This window comes from Drosophila santomea, chromosome 2R, assembly GCF_016746245.2.
Source record: "Drosophila santomea strain STO CAGO 1482 chromosome 2R, Prin_Dsan_1.1, whole genome shotgun sequence".
NCBI classification, from domain to species: domain Eukaryota; kingdom Metazoa; phylum Arthropoda; class Insecta; order Diptera; family Drosophilidae; genus Drosophila; species Drosophila santomea.
This window is the reverse complement of record NC_053017.2, coordinates 6,633,955-6,653,528: the sequence shown is the minus strand read 5'-3', so window position 1 is coordinate 6,653,528 and position 19,574 is coordinate 6,633,955. Positions and strand designations below refer to the sequence as shown.

Genomic DNA, 19,574 nt, shown 5'->3' with positions numbered 1-19,574 from the left:
GGAATAAACAGTGTAAATTGCCTGAAGGTGACTCTGAATGGAAATTGCATGGCAATGAGAATATAAGCTCAAAAGCCGTTCGGAAATCTACAAAATCAGAGACCTCTTATAGATTAAATTTATTACAAATGAAATAACAGCAGCGGCATTATTTGCCTCATTAAGATAGAAGGTATACAGTTTTAGAATGTATGCCAACACGACTATTGTGATTTTTGATGAACTATCCTATAAATGTTTGTTGCAAGCTTTACGTCCTTTAAACTATTCGCACAATTTTCAAATCAGACTACTAGGCCATCATAAATCAGTCTGTCCCCCTTGCTGTTTGGAAGAAACTCCGCTACTCAATATGCAATCTAAAAATTCTGCGAATTTCTGACCGCCAGGTAGAAGCCAAAACCAAAAGTGTTTAGCAACAATAGAAAAAAACAAAAAAAAAAGGGTTAAGACAGAGAGCTGCAAAACACTCTCGAGCATCGTAAATTATTTCGGAGACTCGACTCAAACTACAATTAGAACTCCCACAGAGCGGGATGGGGCTATTAGCAGGCATGGGGCAAGAGCGAGATGAAGCGACACTCATTTGAGGATTTTTAACGAGTTTCCATCTCGTTGCCGGCTAATTTTTATTAGAGCCGTAAACGGAACTTAAGATCATGTGACTGGAAATCGCAACGATAATGAAAATGAGTCGCACATAAAATTACGCAATAAAACGTCAGCTTTTAAATGGCCCGCAGGCGGATTTGGGTTAAGAACTACATGACAAATGGATTTTATTTGGGAACTTACGTTTCCGGTCGATGAAGAAATCGAAGAAGGAACTGCAAAGAGAAGAGAATGAATACAAATATTAATCAAAATTAACTTGGCGAATATTCTAAGAATATACATTTAAATCGACTGCGACTGAACTGAAAACATTTATCTTAGAGAAATTGCGCACTGTGCGAAGAATCAGCGGAAGCTGAAGCAAGTTCCCAATGCGAAATCAACTAAAGTACTTGGTATATTTCTCAGATCCAAACTCAAATCAAATGACGACATTCTCTGGACAAGTTCAAGGTGATTCCGTCGGACTCGTTCGTTTCATTCCATTCAATTTCAATTAAATTCACGGAAAATTTAAAAGTTTACTGGGAACAAAATTGAATCGCTTGCGCTCCAATGGGCTGACCTACCGCAGTCGAAACCTCCCCGTCCATCGCATTGCAATCTTCTCTCCGGGTATTAAATTTCCAACTCATTAAAATTTTGCCAGCCAGACAGTGGCTGGAGTGGCAGTGGACCGACAGACGGACTGTAGACGGTTAAGGGTTGTCCGGGACTCCATATCCCAGCTACAGCTCCTCCGTCCCAGCTCATTTGCCCAGGGTGCCCTGCGCTTTTCCCAGCTGGAGGGACACGAAACTGGGATGAAGGCTGTCATTTATAAATGAAGTGCATAAAAATGCCTCCAACCGATGTGAGAAACGTGAAGAAGTCCCGACATCTTTATGGGGAGCATTGCTCTGCATTACCCCCACCAATAGCTCATGTCTGAGCTTAATCAGAACCTTTTGACTTATCAATTAGGAATTCTAGAGTGATTCACTTGCCTCGCTAATTGATATCAATTGTTTGGGTTTCGGAAGGTCGGCCGGCAACGGAAGTGGAATTATTTACGGAATCTTATCTTATCCGCTCGCAATCCGCGTCATATATATTTATTGTAATTACGGTGAGACAAAATTTCGACTGGTTGCGTCAACCCACGCTACGTAAACAATAAACAATGAATCGAATTGGGCGAAAAAAAATACAAATTGAGCCAAATTGAGTGAGAGATGCCTACTCAAAAAGCTCATAATTGGAGGGGTTCCTACAAAAGGTCAGCACAGCAATTGGAGAACCACTCGAACAAAACAACTGACGGAACAAAAACAAACTGGCGGAAAATATATATAAAGGCAAAAAAAAAGCTAATGACAAAGCGAAGCAATAAAAATTAGAAGTTTGTGGCAAGATTAAACGTTTTCTCAAGTGCCCTAGGGTAGAAAGGGTATACTGAGAGAGTACAGGAAGCTTGTAATACGGAAGGAAAGATGGCCGGATATTGTTCATAATTTTGTTGGCCAACTAGAGCAGGGAGACTGAGCGAATTCAATTAAATTATTTGATTAACAAATGGTCAAAACAATGACTAAAGGTCGAATAAATTTAAATTTTGTAAGTTAACCTGCCTGTTAATAACAATTTATTTTAAACACTAAGGTATTTGTTTATTACAAGAACTCCATGGTAGTCGTTTCCCTTTTCTTGAGTCAGTTTTCTCAGGTTTTCCAAGCATTTTACTTCCTTTTAACCACGACGACGACAAGCCCTTTTTTCGCTGTTGTGCGTTGTTTGGCTTGCTCTTCTGTGGCGGTTGTTTTGGGTGGGAAGCATTTAACTTGGCTAAAAGCGGCATTAGTGCGATGTATGGGGCGTGTTCCGCCCGAAGGGAAGGCAGCCAATTAATTTTTTAATGGCTTAGACGAAATGACTGACTTTGGGGCTATTACAAAAAGAAAACGACAAAAGAGCGACAGAAAAGTTTTTCTTTTTCAGTTGGAAATTGTCAATTAGTAAAGTGCCTGCCAAGAATTGGGAAAATTTTAAACTCCTTCAGGACACGCCCTCGCCGCCCCATTTTTGTTTTTTTTTTTCATCGGAATCTAAGTTACTTGGGCCCAACATTTTTATGATGTTTAATCTAATTTCTATTTTACGATCCGTGCTTTTTTTACGGTCGTTTGCCTAACGACCTGAGCGATGAAATAAGTTAACCGCAAAAAGATTGTGCCACTGGCTTGGTCTGGGTTTTTTTTAGATTGTTGTGGTACATTTTGTTATTTATTTAAGAGCGGTGGTCCAGGGCTTTGGACCACAGCAATTTGTTTTGATTGAATGAAATATCAAAAACGTGACCTGGCCGTGCACTTTAAGCAATCCAGCAAACCGAAAAGAAGCAAATATATAATTCAGCGAAAGAGAGAGGCATAGAGCGCTCGAAAGAGACAGATGCCTCCTAAATGAAATGCATGCAAATTGAGCGTGAACAACCGCTCAACCGCTCAACCGCTCTAACCCGCAAGCACGTGCGGGTGATTGAGCTGGTGGAAAGAGAGGGCTGTAGGGCGACCGAAAGAGAGGGAATGATTGCCAGAAGGAGATGGCTGGGGGCAGAGATAATTCTATCTGGCTGGGCGAGACTGATGTTCATTGCCCGATAAGTGTTCAATGATTAGTAATCTTAATATATTTCGCCAGCATCTCGATAACTCACTTCTCACTAACTCTTTCTGCATGCCTTCCTTTCACTCCTAATCGTGTTCAAGTGGCCAGTTAATCCTGGCAGCTTCCTGTACCGAGGAGTTAAGACCCATGTGTGCGTAAGAGCGTTTTTAGTAGCTGGTTTGAATACTTCATCAGATGCATGCCTTCACATGCATTGCACTTCCGTGAGTGCTTCTACTTGCAACGAGGGTAGATAGAGGAGTTGTAATAAGGACGGAATTGATTGGTTGAAGAAAAATTCAACATTCTGCATTTAGTAAAAATTTATTTGGCATGAGAATACCAATGCTACAACCATGGAAAATAATTAATTTAAGCTTTTACTTTACATTTCTAGATTACGAATTTCCCTCCAAAATATTAACTTGCGATCGCCCACTGAAATCTTATCATTTATCTCACCGAGACTTCAGCGCTCAACAATCCCTCGTGTTTATCGACGTTAATCTACATCCTTTGCTCGTTCACTAAAAATTTATTCATCTCCAGCGATGATAACTTTATTGAGCCTCCCACGCTGCTGGTTCCATAGTTTTTGCTAAACTCACTTGGAACGCTTTTGCCAACGCCATAACTTTGCCCTAACACCCGCTACAGAGCCACATCTGCTCTTTTCCCCGTCTGAAACCCCCCTTTTTAGGTCTGACCCATCCGTGTTGGCCACATTCTTTGGTTCTCCATAGCTATTTTTCATGTTTTTCAAATGCACAGAACAAATTACGTGGAAATGTAACCTTTTTCAACTAAACTTCAAACCGTTTTGGCAAGCTTTCTGTACTACTTTAGTAGAAGAAGATTACTGTATAAAAAACGATTTTATGTCTTCCTTGTCTTACAATAATTCTAATTCAAATTTAACATTTTGTTTTCCATTTCACATTTTTAAATAACTGCATATTAAATGCTCTCAAGGACCAGGGTATTTTTCTCTGTGTACATCTCCTGCGGGTCTCAGCTGCGGTCACACACAACAGCGAACGAAATCTTTACCGCTGCCACAATTGGCAGCCAGTTGGAAGTCCGGGAGCGGTTCCAAGAGGGAGCGGCGAGTCGCGGTTTTGGGGCTTGGAGTTCCAGAGGAGCGGAGAACCGGAGGCGGAGCAGCTGGAGGAGGCCACTTGGTCGCTTGGTCGCGACCACAGAAGTGACTTAACTCGTTTTAAGCCTTCCCATATGCTTGGCGATTTTGTCTTTCTCTGTTGCCTGCATCTATTTCATTTCAAACTCCACAACGATGACACTTGACTGAATATTTATGGCCACAAATGGAGCGAAAATAAAATCGCCAAGTCACGGGGCCAGAGACAGAAAAAATGTAACAGTTGAGTAGAAAAAAGCGGACACACATGGCGATGATTTTTAGACGCGGATGGGCTGCTGCTCCATGTCCGTGGAGGCCATGCCCTTTTTTGGGGCGGACTGTAACCGTTAGTCCGGCCGACTGAAGCGGCTCCCAAAGTCTAAGCCGTCTTAGCCCCGTCTGCATCCGACTCTATATCGGGATCTGAGACCTGAGTTCGGTTTCCAAACTCAATTCTTACACAGAACAAAATCTGACCTTGAAATCGTTGTTTTTTCCACATTAAGTCTTATTATGATTTATAATTTTTCAGAAGCGGATCTAATCTCAATGAATATAACGTCCGTTGGCTTGAAAACGTATTCTGTGCTTTATTCCAAGCTCGAAATATAGACTTGAAAAATGTATTATCTTTTCCCAAATTGCCCCGTTTATTGTTATTTCTAGTTCACTTTTGGCGATCACTATCTTTATCTGCACTTATGTATATGGGGGCACATGAAAGTCTGCTCTCGTTGAGTCTCAAATATTTGCGCTTGTACATGTTTGTTGCCTTTGTTTTATCAGCTTGTTTATTCAGTGATTATAGGTTTTTTGTTTTTTTTTTGTACAAGCTGAGTCGACAAAAGCGAGTTCGACTACCGTGTTTGGTTAGGTTTTCGGGTCGCTAGGAGCGCAGGGAGTACTTTTGCTTTAAGCCTATCTGTATGACCGCCATGTACTCGCCGGCAAACATGTAATGAAGCATAAGCAATTATGATAATGTCGTTTGAGTTTGAGTTCCGCTTTGGCGGCTGCTTCGCTGCTTATCAGCAGTTGGGTGGTGACCGGGCGGTGAAAGACACTGGCATCCTCGAAAATGTTGAGAGAATTATAAAAACAAGAAAAATGCGAGAGGAAAGGAATGCTGGCTGATTAAAGCCGAAAAATAAATACGCTGTCGGCGACCGCAACAATGGTCAAATGGGAGGGGTCTTCGAAAATATGTTAAGGTCACCAGAGTTTTCAATAGCAATTTAGCAAATTTTTAGCACCACATATGAATAAGCTTTAAAGTATTTAATAAAGCCTATAAATATAACAAGCAAAATGGAATTTCAAAGGAAGTAGTCGTTTTATTTTTAAAATATTGTTTAATTAATATTAGCATGACCCATCATTGCAGTCAATAAAATTTGCTTAGAATTACATTTGTTAAATCACAATTTCTTACAAAAATACAACAGAAAAGCTGTTCCCAAAATGAATAGAAATTCTCTCAAGCTGAAAATTTCTCTCATTTTCTACCGAAAGCAAAGTAAAAACGAAAACATTAAGGAATATTCAACGAAAAGTGTCTACGACTGACTCACACAAATGGCTCTTTCATTTATCAATTTCAATCATACTTCTCTGAAAATTTGTGTTCATTGGACATTTTCTCATGAATGTCACGTTCACAGTTGAAATGCACAAATTTTTGTTGATATTTACGTTTTATTTTTTATTCGCATTTTTTATTTATTTTTTTTTTTTGGGGCGAAGTATTCAAAGTATTGAGTTGTGAGCTCCCTGCCGCAGGTCGAAGCAATTTGAGTCAAAGTTTTGCCAGGTGCCACGGAAAAGTTGTGGTAGTTTCGAACAGCCCGCAGACCCGGCGGCAATTTATGCAAATCAAAATGGATCTAACCGAAGCAATAACTCCATCGAATGGCTCAGCCAACCACTCGAGAGAAAGAGACTCGACCCGAGGCGAAGCTAAATTAAAACTCTCGCTTTGTGGCACTTTTCACCCAGTGAACCTCAACGATAGTTTGACACTCGACACTCGACACCAGGCACCGAGCGAACCCCGAACACCGAGTGGCAGGAACGTTTATCTAAAGTTCAACAACTTATGCAAATAATGCCCGGAGACGCATCGGATTGAGTGTGTGCCTGGGATGAGTGTGCTTCAATCAATGCCACTGCCAATGCCTCATGTAGAAGCACTTTTATGTGCAGGAATCTCATCCCATCCCATCCCATCCGTCGTGATTGCCAACCGCAATTGTAATTCTCTGTGTGCTATCTTCAATCATTTCTCGTCTTTCATGTCTGTTCCTTCTCCGTTAGTTTTTCTCTTGATGATTAATATTTTTCCACACATGCGGCCATACTTCTAATGCGATTACTCACTAGTATTCAGTATTCAATGTTTTTTTAGGTCTAGCCCGCAAGGTAAGTCAGCTTAGGCCCAAGCATATGTGTCAAAGGTTAGCACAGCATTTGGAGACTTGAAAAGGTTGGTTGGGATCTCTATTTGTTTGTCACACAAGATTGTTAGCCAAGTCAATATTGAGCTATCAGTCGGTGCCAGTTGGTGGCAGCTTGGTAAAGATTTAGGGTAGCGGAAATATATCACATTTTGGAAAACACATGTTGGCAGTTGATAAAGCAAACAACGATAAAACACACACGACTCTTAAGATTTCGGTGCAAAATGTCAGACAAATTGTTTCGATTATACGATTTTTTCAAATTCCCCAGATCCCATGGGACATATTTTGGGCATACCAAAAGCTGATAAAATTGTGATCCGTTTCTCAAACGAACTGCCTTATCACACTCTAGTGTTTCCTCAATAAGAAACTTTAAAATTAAAAACCAAAATTACAAACACCCCACATCTGCGTAAGTGTCATAAACAGCACGTTCACTCGCTTAACCGATAAAAACACGAAGTGCACTGACAACCAGCAAATGAAATGCCCACATTAACCTCATAAAGCCAAGTTATAAATGGGATAACACTTGTCTAAATACAGTCGAACAAGCAAATAATTAAACTATAAATAAACAACAGAAACAGACGTCAACGAGTGCGATTGTGGTTATAATTTACGTTGAATTTCTTCGGAACGAAATAAAAGCATCAAGAAAATCCCACTTTGGTAATTAGAATAAAGCGGGGAAAGTTCTGAATATCTCTGTAATTAATAAACCTTTAACTGCATTTAAGAGTGCACTCAAAAAATTATAGTTTTGGTGCAATAAAAAATGTATTTTGGGTTAAAATATAATATATAAAATATTTTGTAAAATAAACTGCGTGTTTCGGATATTTACTCTATGAAGAAGGTGATTTATTTCATTTTCCTAGCATGAGCCCTGCTTACCAAAAGTGATTTTCTTAAAGTTGCATGATAACAGAACACCAAGACTTTGTCTCGATCGCAACCAGTTCACATAGATGCGGATACATGGATTGAACTTGACCTTTTCCCACTACAGCTGGGTACAGTGGATGCACATTGGCCGCTTATATCACCATCGAGCATCATTAGCATAGTCGTTGAAACAATGCCGGTTGCTAAGCAGCTGATGGTAAGCCGCTTGCCCCTGACATGCTGCTCCCCTTCCCTTGCAACTTGGCTGCAAGTGGCTTCGATTCTCGCCACTCGCGGTCTCGTGCCACATTTCGACCCAATTTCCTTTGGGGCACGTTTCTGGGTTGCGCAACCCGCGACTTTTCCCCCTCTCCCTTCGCGCCGCTCCGCATTCTATTACAACTACTAATTGGATTAATAATGACAGACAAACAATGGGGCAGCAGCGCCATGTGCGAGAAACACTCAATGGCCAGCGGGATTATGTAAGGCTCATTGGGCCGCCTTCTATGGCCAACGGAGAGAAAGAGCTGTCAAAATCTAGTCTTTGTTAGCTGCTGGCCAGAAATTAAACAAGGCAAGACGGGACAAGAAGACAAGCCATTTGGCTGCTCAAGTGATCAACTTTCGATGGGGTCTTTGGCCTAATAGGCAGTGCTCTGAATGAACGTTGATTGAATGAAGGGAAAGATTTAGATGGCGAATGATATTCAGATAGCAATTGGGTATTAAATTAAGTTTTTAAGGAAACGTACAAAAAATTATCTGAAATATTATGGCACTAACTTAAAAAAATTTAAAGGATTAATTTAAAGAATAATTTTGTATACCAATAGTTTGCTTCGCATAAGGACAACCCAACTCCACTAAATTTCATTTAGACAAGGTTTTAACCTCTCTTGGTAAGTGGATTTCCGCAGAAAGCTTATAAATTAATCTCTCCCCTCCGCCAGAAAGACAATTTGCCACATCCATTGCTCTTAGCGTCGCAGACCCCGACCCCGAAAGCAAGTCCCTCGCTTGCCCCTTCAAGTATTGTGGCACACAGCTGGCGGCAAGCTCACTTTGTCGTAAATAAAATGCATCCTCCGAAACTAAGTTCACTTCACTTGCCAACACTTTCGCCAGGAGAAAAGGGGGCACTGCAGATTGGACGAATTCTTCCTCATAATTAGCCGAAGCGCCTAAAAGCTGCCTAAAGTGGCAGGGCCGAGTGAAATTCGCTCTTTGTCTCCTAATGAGCAAAGACAATTTGAGAGAATGAGAATGCGAATCAGTGTGAGCCCTCGAGGGCCAACTGGGATGAGAATATAAAGCCGACTCGCTGGAAACTGCCATTCCATTATGCTGCCCATTTTTTATACAATATATAAACTGCATATATTGTTGGGGGTCTCTGGAAGGGGCTGACCCAATTCGAGGGGACAAAACCGCGCCCCAAAAACTAAGCATAATGAATGGCAACCCTCTAGGTCTCTACCCCCTCTCTCTCTCTGCTCAGCACGTGCTGCCAAATATATTATTTTGAAATGACTCTGCCTCGCCATGTGGGCTCGTCTTTGTGTCTTGCTGATTCAAGGGTGTTTTTTTGGTTTGGTTTAAAAAATTTGGGTCAACGGTGCGTATGATAATTCCTGCATTTGTCTGTGTAAGCCGCAGGCATAACAACGCCAGCAATAACAAGTATGATTGAAATATGCACAAACAGGCAACGGAAAGTGCTACATAGAAATGTACAAGTGGGAATCTGAAGTGGGAATTCTGAACACCCTTGTGGGGTTTTAAAATATACATATATATACATATATATATATTTATCTGGAATACTTTACTACTATTGTTTTTTCTATTTAAGCGATTTTAATACGTGAACACTTTCGAGTAAGTATGCAGATTTGGCATTTTATTGCAATGTTACTTCCCAGTTACTATGTTACTTCCCAGTTTTGTTGTCCCTCATTTTGTCACAAACACTTGACTGTAAGAATATTGAAAAAGGGAAACCGACTGTGCGGTACAGGCAGCATGTTGACAACGCCATCAGCAAGTCCTGACAGGATAACAAAAACATACCTAAAGCAACTACAACGAGCAGTACAACCACCACTTTGACGTGTGACATGCACGTGCGTCAAATTCATCATACGCCCTGGTGGCACACCCCACCACACACCACCGAGCGAAAGAGACGGCAGGAAATGGAGTTAGAAGGTCCACCCTCGAGCAATTATACAATTTGTATGTTTATGTTAATTCGGCAGAATGAATTCGGCAAGAAAGCAAGATAAGAGCCAAACTGCATGCGCCAATTGAAGTTTAAACTTTATGGTGTTTTTTTTATATCTTGCAGATACTTTAGCTTGCTGCAACTTTCGACTCTTTCAATTTGTTCTTCACGAAGTTTTAAAAACTTTTCCCAGATACAACTCACACACAAACAACTTGGCACGTGTTGACACCCAGACTCCTTCCAACTCAACCCCCTTCCCTACTTTATCTATGCATCCTAATCTTCCCCTGCTTTTTATCATACAGTTTCCCAAGGATTTTAAGCGATTTTTAATTAAAATTATGGTGCGACCAGCTGACGCCTCAACTAACTCGAGCCAAACAAACAAGAATGGAAAATTAAAAGTGGAGAAGAAAAAGGTTTCATAAGAAGCAAAACACCGTAAGACGATTTTTTATGAGCACAAGAACCCGCTCGATGACATCAAAATGATAAAAGTCGAACAGCAACAAAGGCAGCGGAAAGAACAGAACATTGAGGGACTGACTCAGCGAAGAGTCAACAACAACAGACTGCCTCAACAAATTGCAAAATAAAATAAAGGTTTGGGGGAAAGATATATAGAAATTCGTATGTACACTGAAAACAACGGAGCAACAGGTAGACATACGAACAAAAACCATCACTCAAATCATATTCAACCCAAAGCTGAAAAAAAATTATTAAATCTTTATATGGTAAAACCGAAATAACTATTGCACTTTAAAATCCATGTATATTTTTAATAAAAATTATTTATTCAAGAATTTGAATTTCTCCTGTGTAGATATTGTTGATAAGTTCTATTAATGAATCCACGTTTCAAATCGTTAGCGCCAACCTGTCCAATCCATTGGTGAGCTCATAACTTGGTGGAAAAATAAATATGAGGGAATCGAAACTAATCGACAGCGATTTCTTCGTATTGCCTGCGATCAAATCCGACGATCCCAAGGGTATTGGTATTTGGAGGGGCAGGGGTTATTTTTTGGTTCTTAGATAGGTTATCTAAAGTAAACACAAACCCCCATTTCCCACTCCCCCCATGGATTTTGATACGCATTGGAATTGAATTACATTTCCAAGTCAATATAGTTGTTTTCTTTGGTTCTTACTAACTGTGCTCCATGTTGCTCCATTTAACTTTTCGCTGATAAAGCAATCGTCTTGTGGTTACTATTAGACTTGCTGGTAGTTATGAAGCACTGTTTGAGCATATTTAGTAATCGTTTTTGGGGTCAGTAATTTGGTAATTGAAAATCACGCAAAGTATATATACCGAGCAAAATGGGTCAGCATAATAACAATCATGCGGTGGCAAAGGAAAAGAACAAAAAGCGTTAGAACTGTTTATTGGAATGCCAAAGAATGACAAAGCGAAAGAGATATGAAGCAGCAGAACGACGGTGGAGATATAACAATCAAAGCTACAGACAATACGAAGAGTTTTCTTAGAAATTGGCTATTAGCAAGTTCCAGTCTAGACCTAAATGGCTAAATATTGCTCTCCACAAACAAGTGGAATTTTAGATAGTTTTTGATAAGATTTGAATATCTTATGCGGTTATAGTTTTAGGCTAACGAACTTGATCTAGTTTTTTTCGCAATCCAACAATAATTTACAATAATTTTAAACAGGTAATTAATCCCGATGGTTCTTAGCTTAATATAAGTAAAGTCTTTCTCTTTTGTGAAACATAATAACTATAATATATATTCTGTCGAGCTGATTTTTTAATGTTGTACTAAACCGTCGAATGCTAATACAATTTTTTGATTTAATGATTTCGCTTTATTATTAAGCTTAAAATCTATAGTGTCTTATTTCTACTGTGAAATTAAAAGGACGTTTTTCAAATTTATGATCCATAAAGAAAGCTTATCTCTATGCTATGATGTGCAAGGTGCGTTAATCATTAATTGCCACCTGAGAAAATGGTTGGCGCTTTTCCGCCTCTTAAATAATCAATCTCATTGACAACTTGAAGCGCTTCTGCCTCTGTGGCGTTGATGGCGCCTTGATAACTTCATCACCTCCAACATAATTCATTTCACTTTGCGTTTTCACAGCCTTTGCCATGTAAATGATATTTTTGGTGTGTAAGCTGTGATAAATGATACAACGACTGGCTGGGAGGGAGATGTTTCTCCAGCCAGAGATGTTTACTAAAGCTATCTTTGAGTGGCTGGGTGTGGAGGTGTTTTTTTATTTTCATTTTGAATTGGCTTGGGAAAGTTGTGTGTGTGTTTTCCTCTTGTGATCCCCTCGGGATTATGCTGATGAGAAATAGAGACCCGGGTCAGCCGAAAAGGTTAACGAAAGAAGTTTGCCCGGCAATCAAGAGTTGTGTGTTATTTTCTGTTTGCAAACTTTCCATGGGCTATCTGATGTGGATCTGAATTGGCATTTAATAAACTTCATTATTACTTGACTCTTTTGAAAAGGGGTGCTTTGACACTTGGAGACACAATAAAAAGCGAAATATAAAGAATATCAAAACAGCCAAAGAGTTTGCGACAGCAGTCAGCGTATGAAAACATTTGCTTGCTAGACAGTAAAAATCATGTGCAATTTGTCATTGATAGACGACACTGAAATCAGATTCTTCAGCCCCCCCGAGCCAACCATTTTGTTTATTTATTCCAGTATGAAACTGAACTTCTGCGGAACTCGTTTGGCGGCTGGGGACAGCTGAGTTGGCCATAAACGCAAGGGAACCCGGAGCCGAAGCCGCCGCAAGTTCTCAATCTCAGCCCGAAAATCAATTTCTGTATCTTCTGTTTTAACACTTCAGCGAACATGGGAGCCATGGCGCTCCGGCCGGAGGAATCTAAAACTAATTTAAATAAAAACCAATCTGGCATAATTCGTTGCCTCTGTGGGTAAACGACAAACTTTCAACGGTAGGACGATTTTCATGTTTATGGTGACCCTCCAACCACGTTTTCGCTTTCGCTGAACTTGAAGAAGATTAGAAGAGGAGTGGGTGGACTGGTAGTGGGAGAAGCAGCAGCAGCCATGTGGCTCTGCATGCTGATGACTATCAAAAAAATCCAAAAAGGAGAGTCCTTAAGCCCCGACACCCATCAACAGAGCCCCGAAAACAAAGCACAACACAACACACATAAAAATGTGTAGGCAAGGAGATAAGCAAACATTTTCGTTGCCTTTCCTTTATTTTCCATTTCCACACACAATGAAAAGCGAAAGTGGAAATGCTCGCTGGTGTCTGCTTTCAGGCCTTGGCTGGGAAATGTCCAAAGCACGTTGGGCACAATAGAATCGCTTATATAGGTCGAAGTCGCCAGTCGCTAGTTATGAGGCCAAGAAGAAACATAGACCATGGACCATAAAAAATTACAATAAACAGCAATAGCAGCGGCCGCAAATACAAATAAAAATGGCAGAGAAAACTCGAGGAATTTATATTGGCCGCAAACAAATGGTTATTTTGGACAGTGCGTTTCAAATAAATTAGTGCTGAAACACTTACACTTGTAATATGTATTTACAAACTAACTTAATAAATTATCGAACTAACATTTTCAGAGGTAAAATATTAATTATAACTAATCTTTAGAAGTAACTAGTAGATATATACAAATGAAACGGACTGTTCACAGTAATTTCTCCTTGTAGATCTAACAGCTACATTCTGTCTAACATCTATCTGTCCGTCTTTTTTTCACTCCCTCTCGTTGTGTCGGAAATTAATTTGTGGTTTTCTATGGTACGTATTTCCATTTACTGAATGGAAATTAATTAGCCACGCAGGGCTGTCGAATGCTCCATGTGGATGGCTAATAACCTCTGACTTGGCCAAGAAATTAGATTCTCCTCGCTGCAAATGAATCTCAATATTGGCTAAAGGTTGCAATTGAGTGCGAAGAAAAAGGAAAGCGAAAATGATGCCCTTCGATATTAATGGTGGATGGATTTTCGGTTAATTTAACCTAAGTTTGTAAGTGGTTTATTTCTGTTGAATGAGGATGGCTTAATTAATGGTTTTATGGTAAGTCTCTAAACAATCTCTTTGCTGAAAAGTAGGCTTTTGTGTTACTTGTATTAAAACTTATATACAAAACTAGGATATCTTTGATAAAAAACAAACTTAAATCAAACTATTTATCCACAATTAACACTTGTCTTTGTTGTCAGTGCAGCGACCCGACTTGCAGTTTGCATACAACTCTTATCGGGCGGTGACTAAAGCTGCGCACAAAATTGATAAACTGGTCGTTACTCCGCTGAACTCTATAAAAAACCTTCGCCAATTTGCGGAAACCACAGCACCCACCCTAAAATGCAACCCCTTTCAACTTCCTCACGCCCAACATATGGCCCCGAAAATGGGGGGCACGCGTTGGAAGACCCTCGTTTTATGGGCTGATAAAAGGACTTGGCAGCAATCAAAAACCGCAAACATGTTAACCGTTAATGCCCCCAGACACCTATAAGAGTGCTCAGTCCTTTTCCGGGTCCCGAGGTCCTGGCTATAAATGCGCCAAATATAAATTATATTTAAACAAAATGAAAAAAAACCCAAGCCTGGAAGGTACCATCCGGTTACAGGCCGCTCTTTCTGCCAGATCTCAATAATTCAAAACAATTTCGTTTTATTGCCGGCACTTTTTCGGGGGTTCCATTGTTTGGCGCGTCAAGGGAAGGGGAGGGGTGGTATGTGGGTGGTGAAGGCGGGGTGGGATTTGTATTCCCCTAGAACGGTTTAACCTCACCAGAACCATATTAACCCCGGCCGAAACATGGTCAACCCTTTCCGACTCTTGCGAGGGTCGTGTGAAAAGCCAACGCATAAAACGGATGAGGAATTAAAGATGTACACAGTGAAAAAATTCCCTAAGGCTGTACAATCCCTACATGTACATATATATTTTGAGCAAAAAATTATACTTAGTATCTCTAGAGTGTAACAGGTTAACCTTTGAGTCTTTAAGATTTCTTCGCACCTATTGCTTTTTCTTTAATCATTTAGCCTTTTTTATAATCTTCTGTGTGATAATATAAATGTATGTGGGGGAGTCCCCCGCAACTTACCGTTACTCGGTCCGCGGGTCTGATGAAGAAGAACGGGTTCGTAATCCTTTTAGCGCCGGTTTAATGAGAAATTCCTCCACAACCACTGCACACACACTCTCAGTCCACCGGAAGGACACACACGGGACGAAACACTGTCCTTTTAATTATCCCAAAAAAGGAGTGTGTGCAAAAATATCTTTTGGCACCCGATCAAATTGTTTTTATCACCGCACTGGTCCGGCTTTATAACCGTTAATTGCCGATTGCTATTGTGTTTTGTAATTCGCAATTTAATTCAATCAAAAGTCGTACAGATTCAATTGACACACAGACACTTCAGCATTTAATTAGTGGCGGATGCTGCTGCTGTTATCGCTGTTATTAAGATAGCGTGATAAAACGGCACCAATATACGCGCGCCCAAAGACGAAAAAGTCGCAGATACGTTACGTCCGCACGCCACAAGATTCAAAAACCGAATGCCGATGTATGGCAGGCAAAACAAGTAGTCAGTGTGGCCGTTCGATCTCCCGCCACTGTTAGTCCCGGCTAACAGCATGTTAACAGAGTGTTGTACCCATGAATCGGAGGAAGCAGGGGCATATTTGTTTTAGCAAAAATATAGAACATCTAAATTTATACATATCAAGATCTACAAAAAATTTAAGATAATTTGCATCCTCTCGTGTGTCTTGACAAAATGATTTCTAAAGATAGTGCTTAATTAAAAAAAAGGAATCATATATGTTTAAAGTGCTGAAGTAAAGATTTTCTAAGGTGTTTTTGAATGGAAGACATGGACGTAGTTCAAAATATTACATTAAATAGGACATTGATATTAAGTGTAAGAAAATATAAATTTATATTTAAGTTTTTAATATTAATTTTAAATATTTAAATAGTCTTTACAATGCTAGGACATACAAAATTTATTAATAATATGTAAAATACATCACATTTGTTGTTTTGATAACATTTTGGTGCATGATTACTTCCAAATTATAATCAACCTCGCATTTTTAGGTTTAGAATGAATGAAAATATAAATGTCGTATATATAATTATTCGCTTTATTTTTTGCAATATTAAAAATTTCATAAATTAATTTCAGATTGGAATTTTTCGGACAAAAACAGATTTGTGTCGTATGGTCCACGGAAAGGGAAATTCGCTAAGGAAAAAGAGTTATTAGATATTACTGTTCTTTTCCAAAAAAAAACCCACATATGTTATTTAGAACCTCGTTATGAAATAAGTACCGGAAAGACGGCGTCTGGTAAACCAATTTGGTTAAGCCTTTCATGGGAACATTGAAAAGTGTCCTAAATTTCGCACGCTCATTAATAAAACGGCGCCATAAACTTCTCATTAAACAGTAGCTACAAATTATTTAAACTGAATAAGGACGATCGCCGATGGTAAATCGGTTCAAAAATTGAATGTAATTAAAACCCTGGCCCATAACAAAGGGCAACTGTTTCAGCTGTAAGTGTTTACGCAGGCCAAAAAGGATATGACAATAACAACCACTTGATGCACAGAAAGAAAACGTGCATATCATATGAGTGTGTTTTCTCTAAGTTATGTATATTTGTAAAACTAATTTGTCACTTATAATTAAAAAAAAGTGGTGTATACTTAAAACAAACAAATATATACTGTTTTACAGTTTAAACTCAGGGTAATATTTCTTCAAGTGCAGCGTACTGGGTTGCGTTGTCAGGACGACCACATCGACATCGACACCGGCATTGGCCAAAGCAATTGACAAGTTTCCAGCAGGTAAGCAAGTAAAAGCAGGAAAAACAAAGCGGAAAACGCGGAAAAAGAAGAAACCTCTGTTCTGAAGATAGGAAACAGGGACGAGGAACCTGCACCTGCAAAAGGAGCGGAAAATTGCAAGCAAGTGTTGTGCGAATTTCGCGGAAAGCCAGGAAGTGGGCAGGAAAACGGTGAAAGGAAACTGAATAGCTCGAGAGGACTCGCAGCTGGAGAGCTATTCGAATCTGAATCTGAATCAGAATCAGGGTCCTCGCAGCTGGTCTTGACCATGAACTTCTACGACGAGGAGATCACAATTGGCGGACCCGACTCCAAGCATCTGAGCAGTGTTCAAATGGAGCCCCGAAATGGAGGACCAGGCGGTGCTAGAGGTGGGGCAGCAGGGAGTGGAGCAGGAGCAGTGGGCGTGGAAGGAGTCGCCACTGGAGGTGTACAAAGAGCAGCCGCTGGCAGGCACCGTCGAATGGTGAGTGAAAATGAATATAAGTAAAAAATTGCAAATTAAATACATCAAAATCTAATTATACCCGTTACTCGTAGAGTAAAAGGGTATACTAGATTCGTTGAAAAGTATGTAACAGGCAGAAGGAAGCGTTTCCGACCATATAAAGTATATATATTCTTGATCAGGATCAGTAGCCGAGTCGATCTGGCCATGTCCGTCTGTCCGTCCGTCTGTCTGTCCGTCCGTCTGTCTGTTCGTCTGTCCGTCTGTCAGTCTGTCCGTATGAACGTCGAGATCTCAGGAACTACAAAAGCTAGAAAGTTGAGATTAAGTATAGCGCAGCGCAAGTTTGTCGATTCAGGTTGCCACGCCCACTCTAAGGCCCACAAACCGCCCAAAATGTTTTAATATTTTTTCATTTTTGTATTGGTCTTGTAAATTTCTATCGATTTGCAAAAAAACTTTTTGCCACGCTCACTCTAACGCCCACAAACCGCCTAAAGCTGCCACGCCCACACTTTTGAAAAATGTTTTGATATTTTTTCATTTTTGTATTAGTCTTGTAAATTTCTATCTATTTGCCAAAAAACTTTTGGCCACGCCCACTCTAACGCCCACAAACCGCCAAAAACTGTCCTTCGCAGTTACACTAGCTGAGTAACGGGTATCAGATAGTCGGGGAACTCGACTATAGCGTTCTCTCTTGTTTTTATTTAATTATATAAAATATATAAACCTTGTAAAATAGGATCTTATAAACTGTTTAAATTTAATTTACTTGCTCAAATCCCTTTTATTTGCTTAACGCCCACATTACTCATCCACCTTTCATCACTTTTCAATACAGCAGTTCCAAAACAACTCTACAGATGACGATGGTCTGCTGCAGGACATCATTGACCACGATGACGAGGCGGAGGACAGTGAGGATGACGATGACAGCGAGATGCATCTGCCCCAGGGAATGACCATGGGCGTGGGAATGACGGGTCTGGTGCCCGGGCCGAACATGCAAAAGCGACCGGGAAGTAACCGGAGTTCCAAGCCAGTACCGGATGACACCATGAGTTCCGGCAGCGAGGAGGCCGCAATGGGTGCTGGAATGGGATCCGGAGGAGCAAGAGGCGGAGCCATGTTACCACATCACAAGCTAACCCTTCCCATGAGGGGCAGTGCCGGTGGAGCAGTTAGATCCGAGCGGCAAGATGAGCAATCCTTTACCATGAGTCCCGATAAATGGGAAGATCTGTCCGTGCCCGGAGAGCTCAAGGAACTCTTTCCCTATATCGTCAAATACACCCCGCAAACGATCGATACTCCTTTCCACCTGCAGCCATTTATCCCCGAGTTTGTGCCCGCCGTGGGTGATGTGGATGCTCTTCTGAAAGTCCAGGCTCCACCACTTTTGCAGGCCCAACGCCAGAAGGAGCTGAATGATCACTTGGAGAAATTGGGCTTATGGTTGCTCGATGAACCCTCTGGCGCTCAAAGTGAGCCCAGTCTGCTGAATATGAAACTTCGGTCGGTATTGAGTGGAAGCATGGGGCGAAATCCCCGTCATGCCTCCTCCGCATCTCTAATTCCCACCGCCCGATCGGGAAAGGATATAGATAAGTGGATCACTGAGGTTGAACAAGTGCATATGACTCAATCTATGTACGATGCACAGCCCAGAAAGGACATAGATGCCCTCTTGGAGGATTGGCCGAGATCCTTTAACGATGAGGAAACCAAAAATGCCCTAGATCAGGCCTACAGATCCTGCCTACAGCAGAACAATTCTCTAGCTGACTACGTGGGAGTGCTTTGCGAGAGATTCGGAGTGGAAGGACCTTTGGAGTCGCAGGCGGACTACATCCACAATGTCCACACACTCTTTGCCCTCTACTTGGCCGCCAGTCAGGCGTGGGAATAATATATACCTTTAATCATGTGAAAATCAAGAAAATTAATAAAATATTTGTTTTATAAAATATATGTATTTATACAAGTTTTTAAGTAAATAATTATTCTAAGAGTTTATATTTTATTAATTAATTATATTTTCTATCTACTAAACAAGACCCAGGTCCAGACACACACCGGACGGCGAGTTAATTTAAAGCTTCATTTAATATAATATTCATCGAGCATCGTAAATTGTTTTTTTTTCAGTGCATCGGCTGGTAGCGGGCCCACTAATAACGCTAATGGCTTCGATTAAGTGACAGCCAGACGGCGTTTGTTTGCCCCTCTCGATGGGAATGCCCCACAGTTTTCCCCTTACTTCTCCCTTTGTGGCAGGACCTGGC

At 40.6% G+C, this 19,574-nt stretch overlaps 2 protein-coding genes across 3 annotated transcripts in view; one reads left to right on the top strand and one right to left on the bottom strand.

Moving 5' to 3' along the window:
• The window catches only part of LOC120445325, a 40,221-nt gene extending 24,700 nt beyond the window's left edge, over window positions 1-15,521 (bottom strand). For both annotated transcript variants that reach the window (XM_039625648.1, XM_039625649.1), the window contains exons 1-2: window positions 15,075-15,521; window positions 796-827 (exon numbers count right to left, since the gene is read on the bottom strand). The gene's annotated coding sequence lies outside the window, so the exon portion shown is untranslated. The remainder of the gene's footprint in view (window positions 1-795; window positions 828-15,074) is intronic.
• A 1,351-nt stretch (window positions 15,522-16,872) lies between these two features.
• Window positions 16,873-19,198, top strand: LOC120445504 (intraflagellar transport protein 46). Its single transcript, XM_039625953.1, has 2 exons — window positions 16,873-17,304; window positions 18,131-19,198. The coding sequence occupies exons 1-2, from the start codon at window positions 17,107-17,109 to the stop codon at window positions 19,196-19,198; spliced, it is 1,266 nt and encodes a 421-aa protein (XP_039481887.1). The 5' UTR covers window positions 16,873-17,106.
• The last annotated feature ends 376 nt before the right edge of the window (window positions 19,199-19,574 follow it).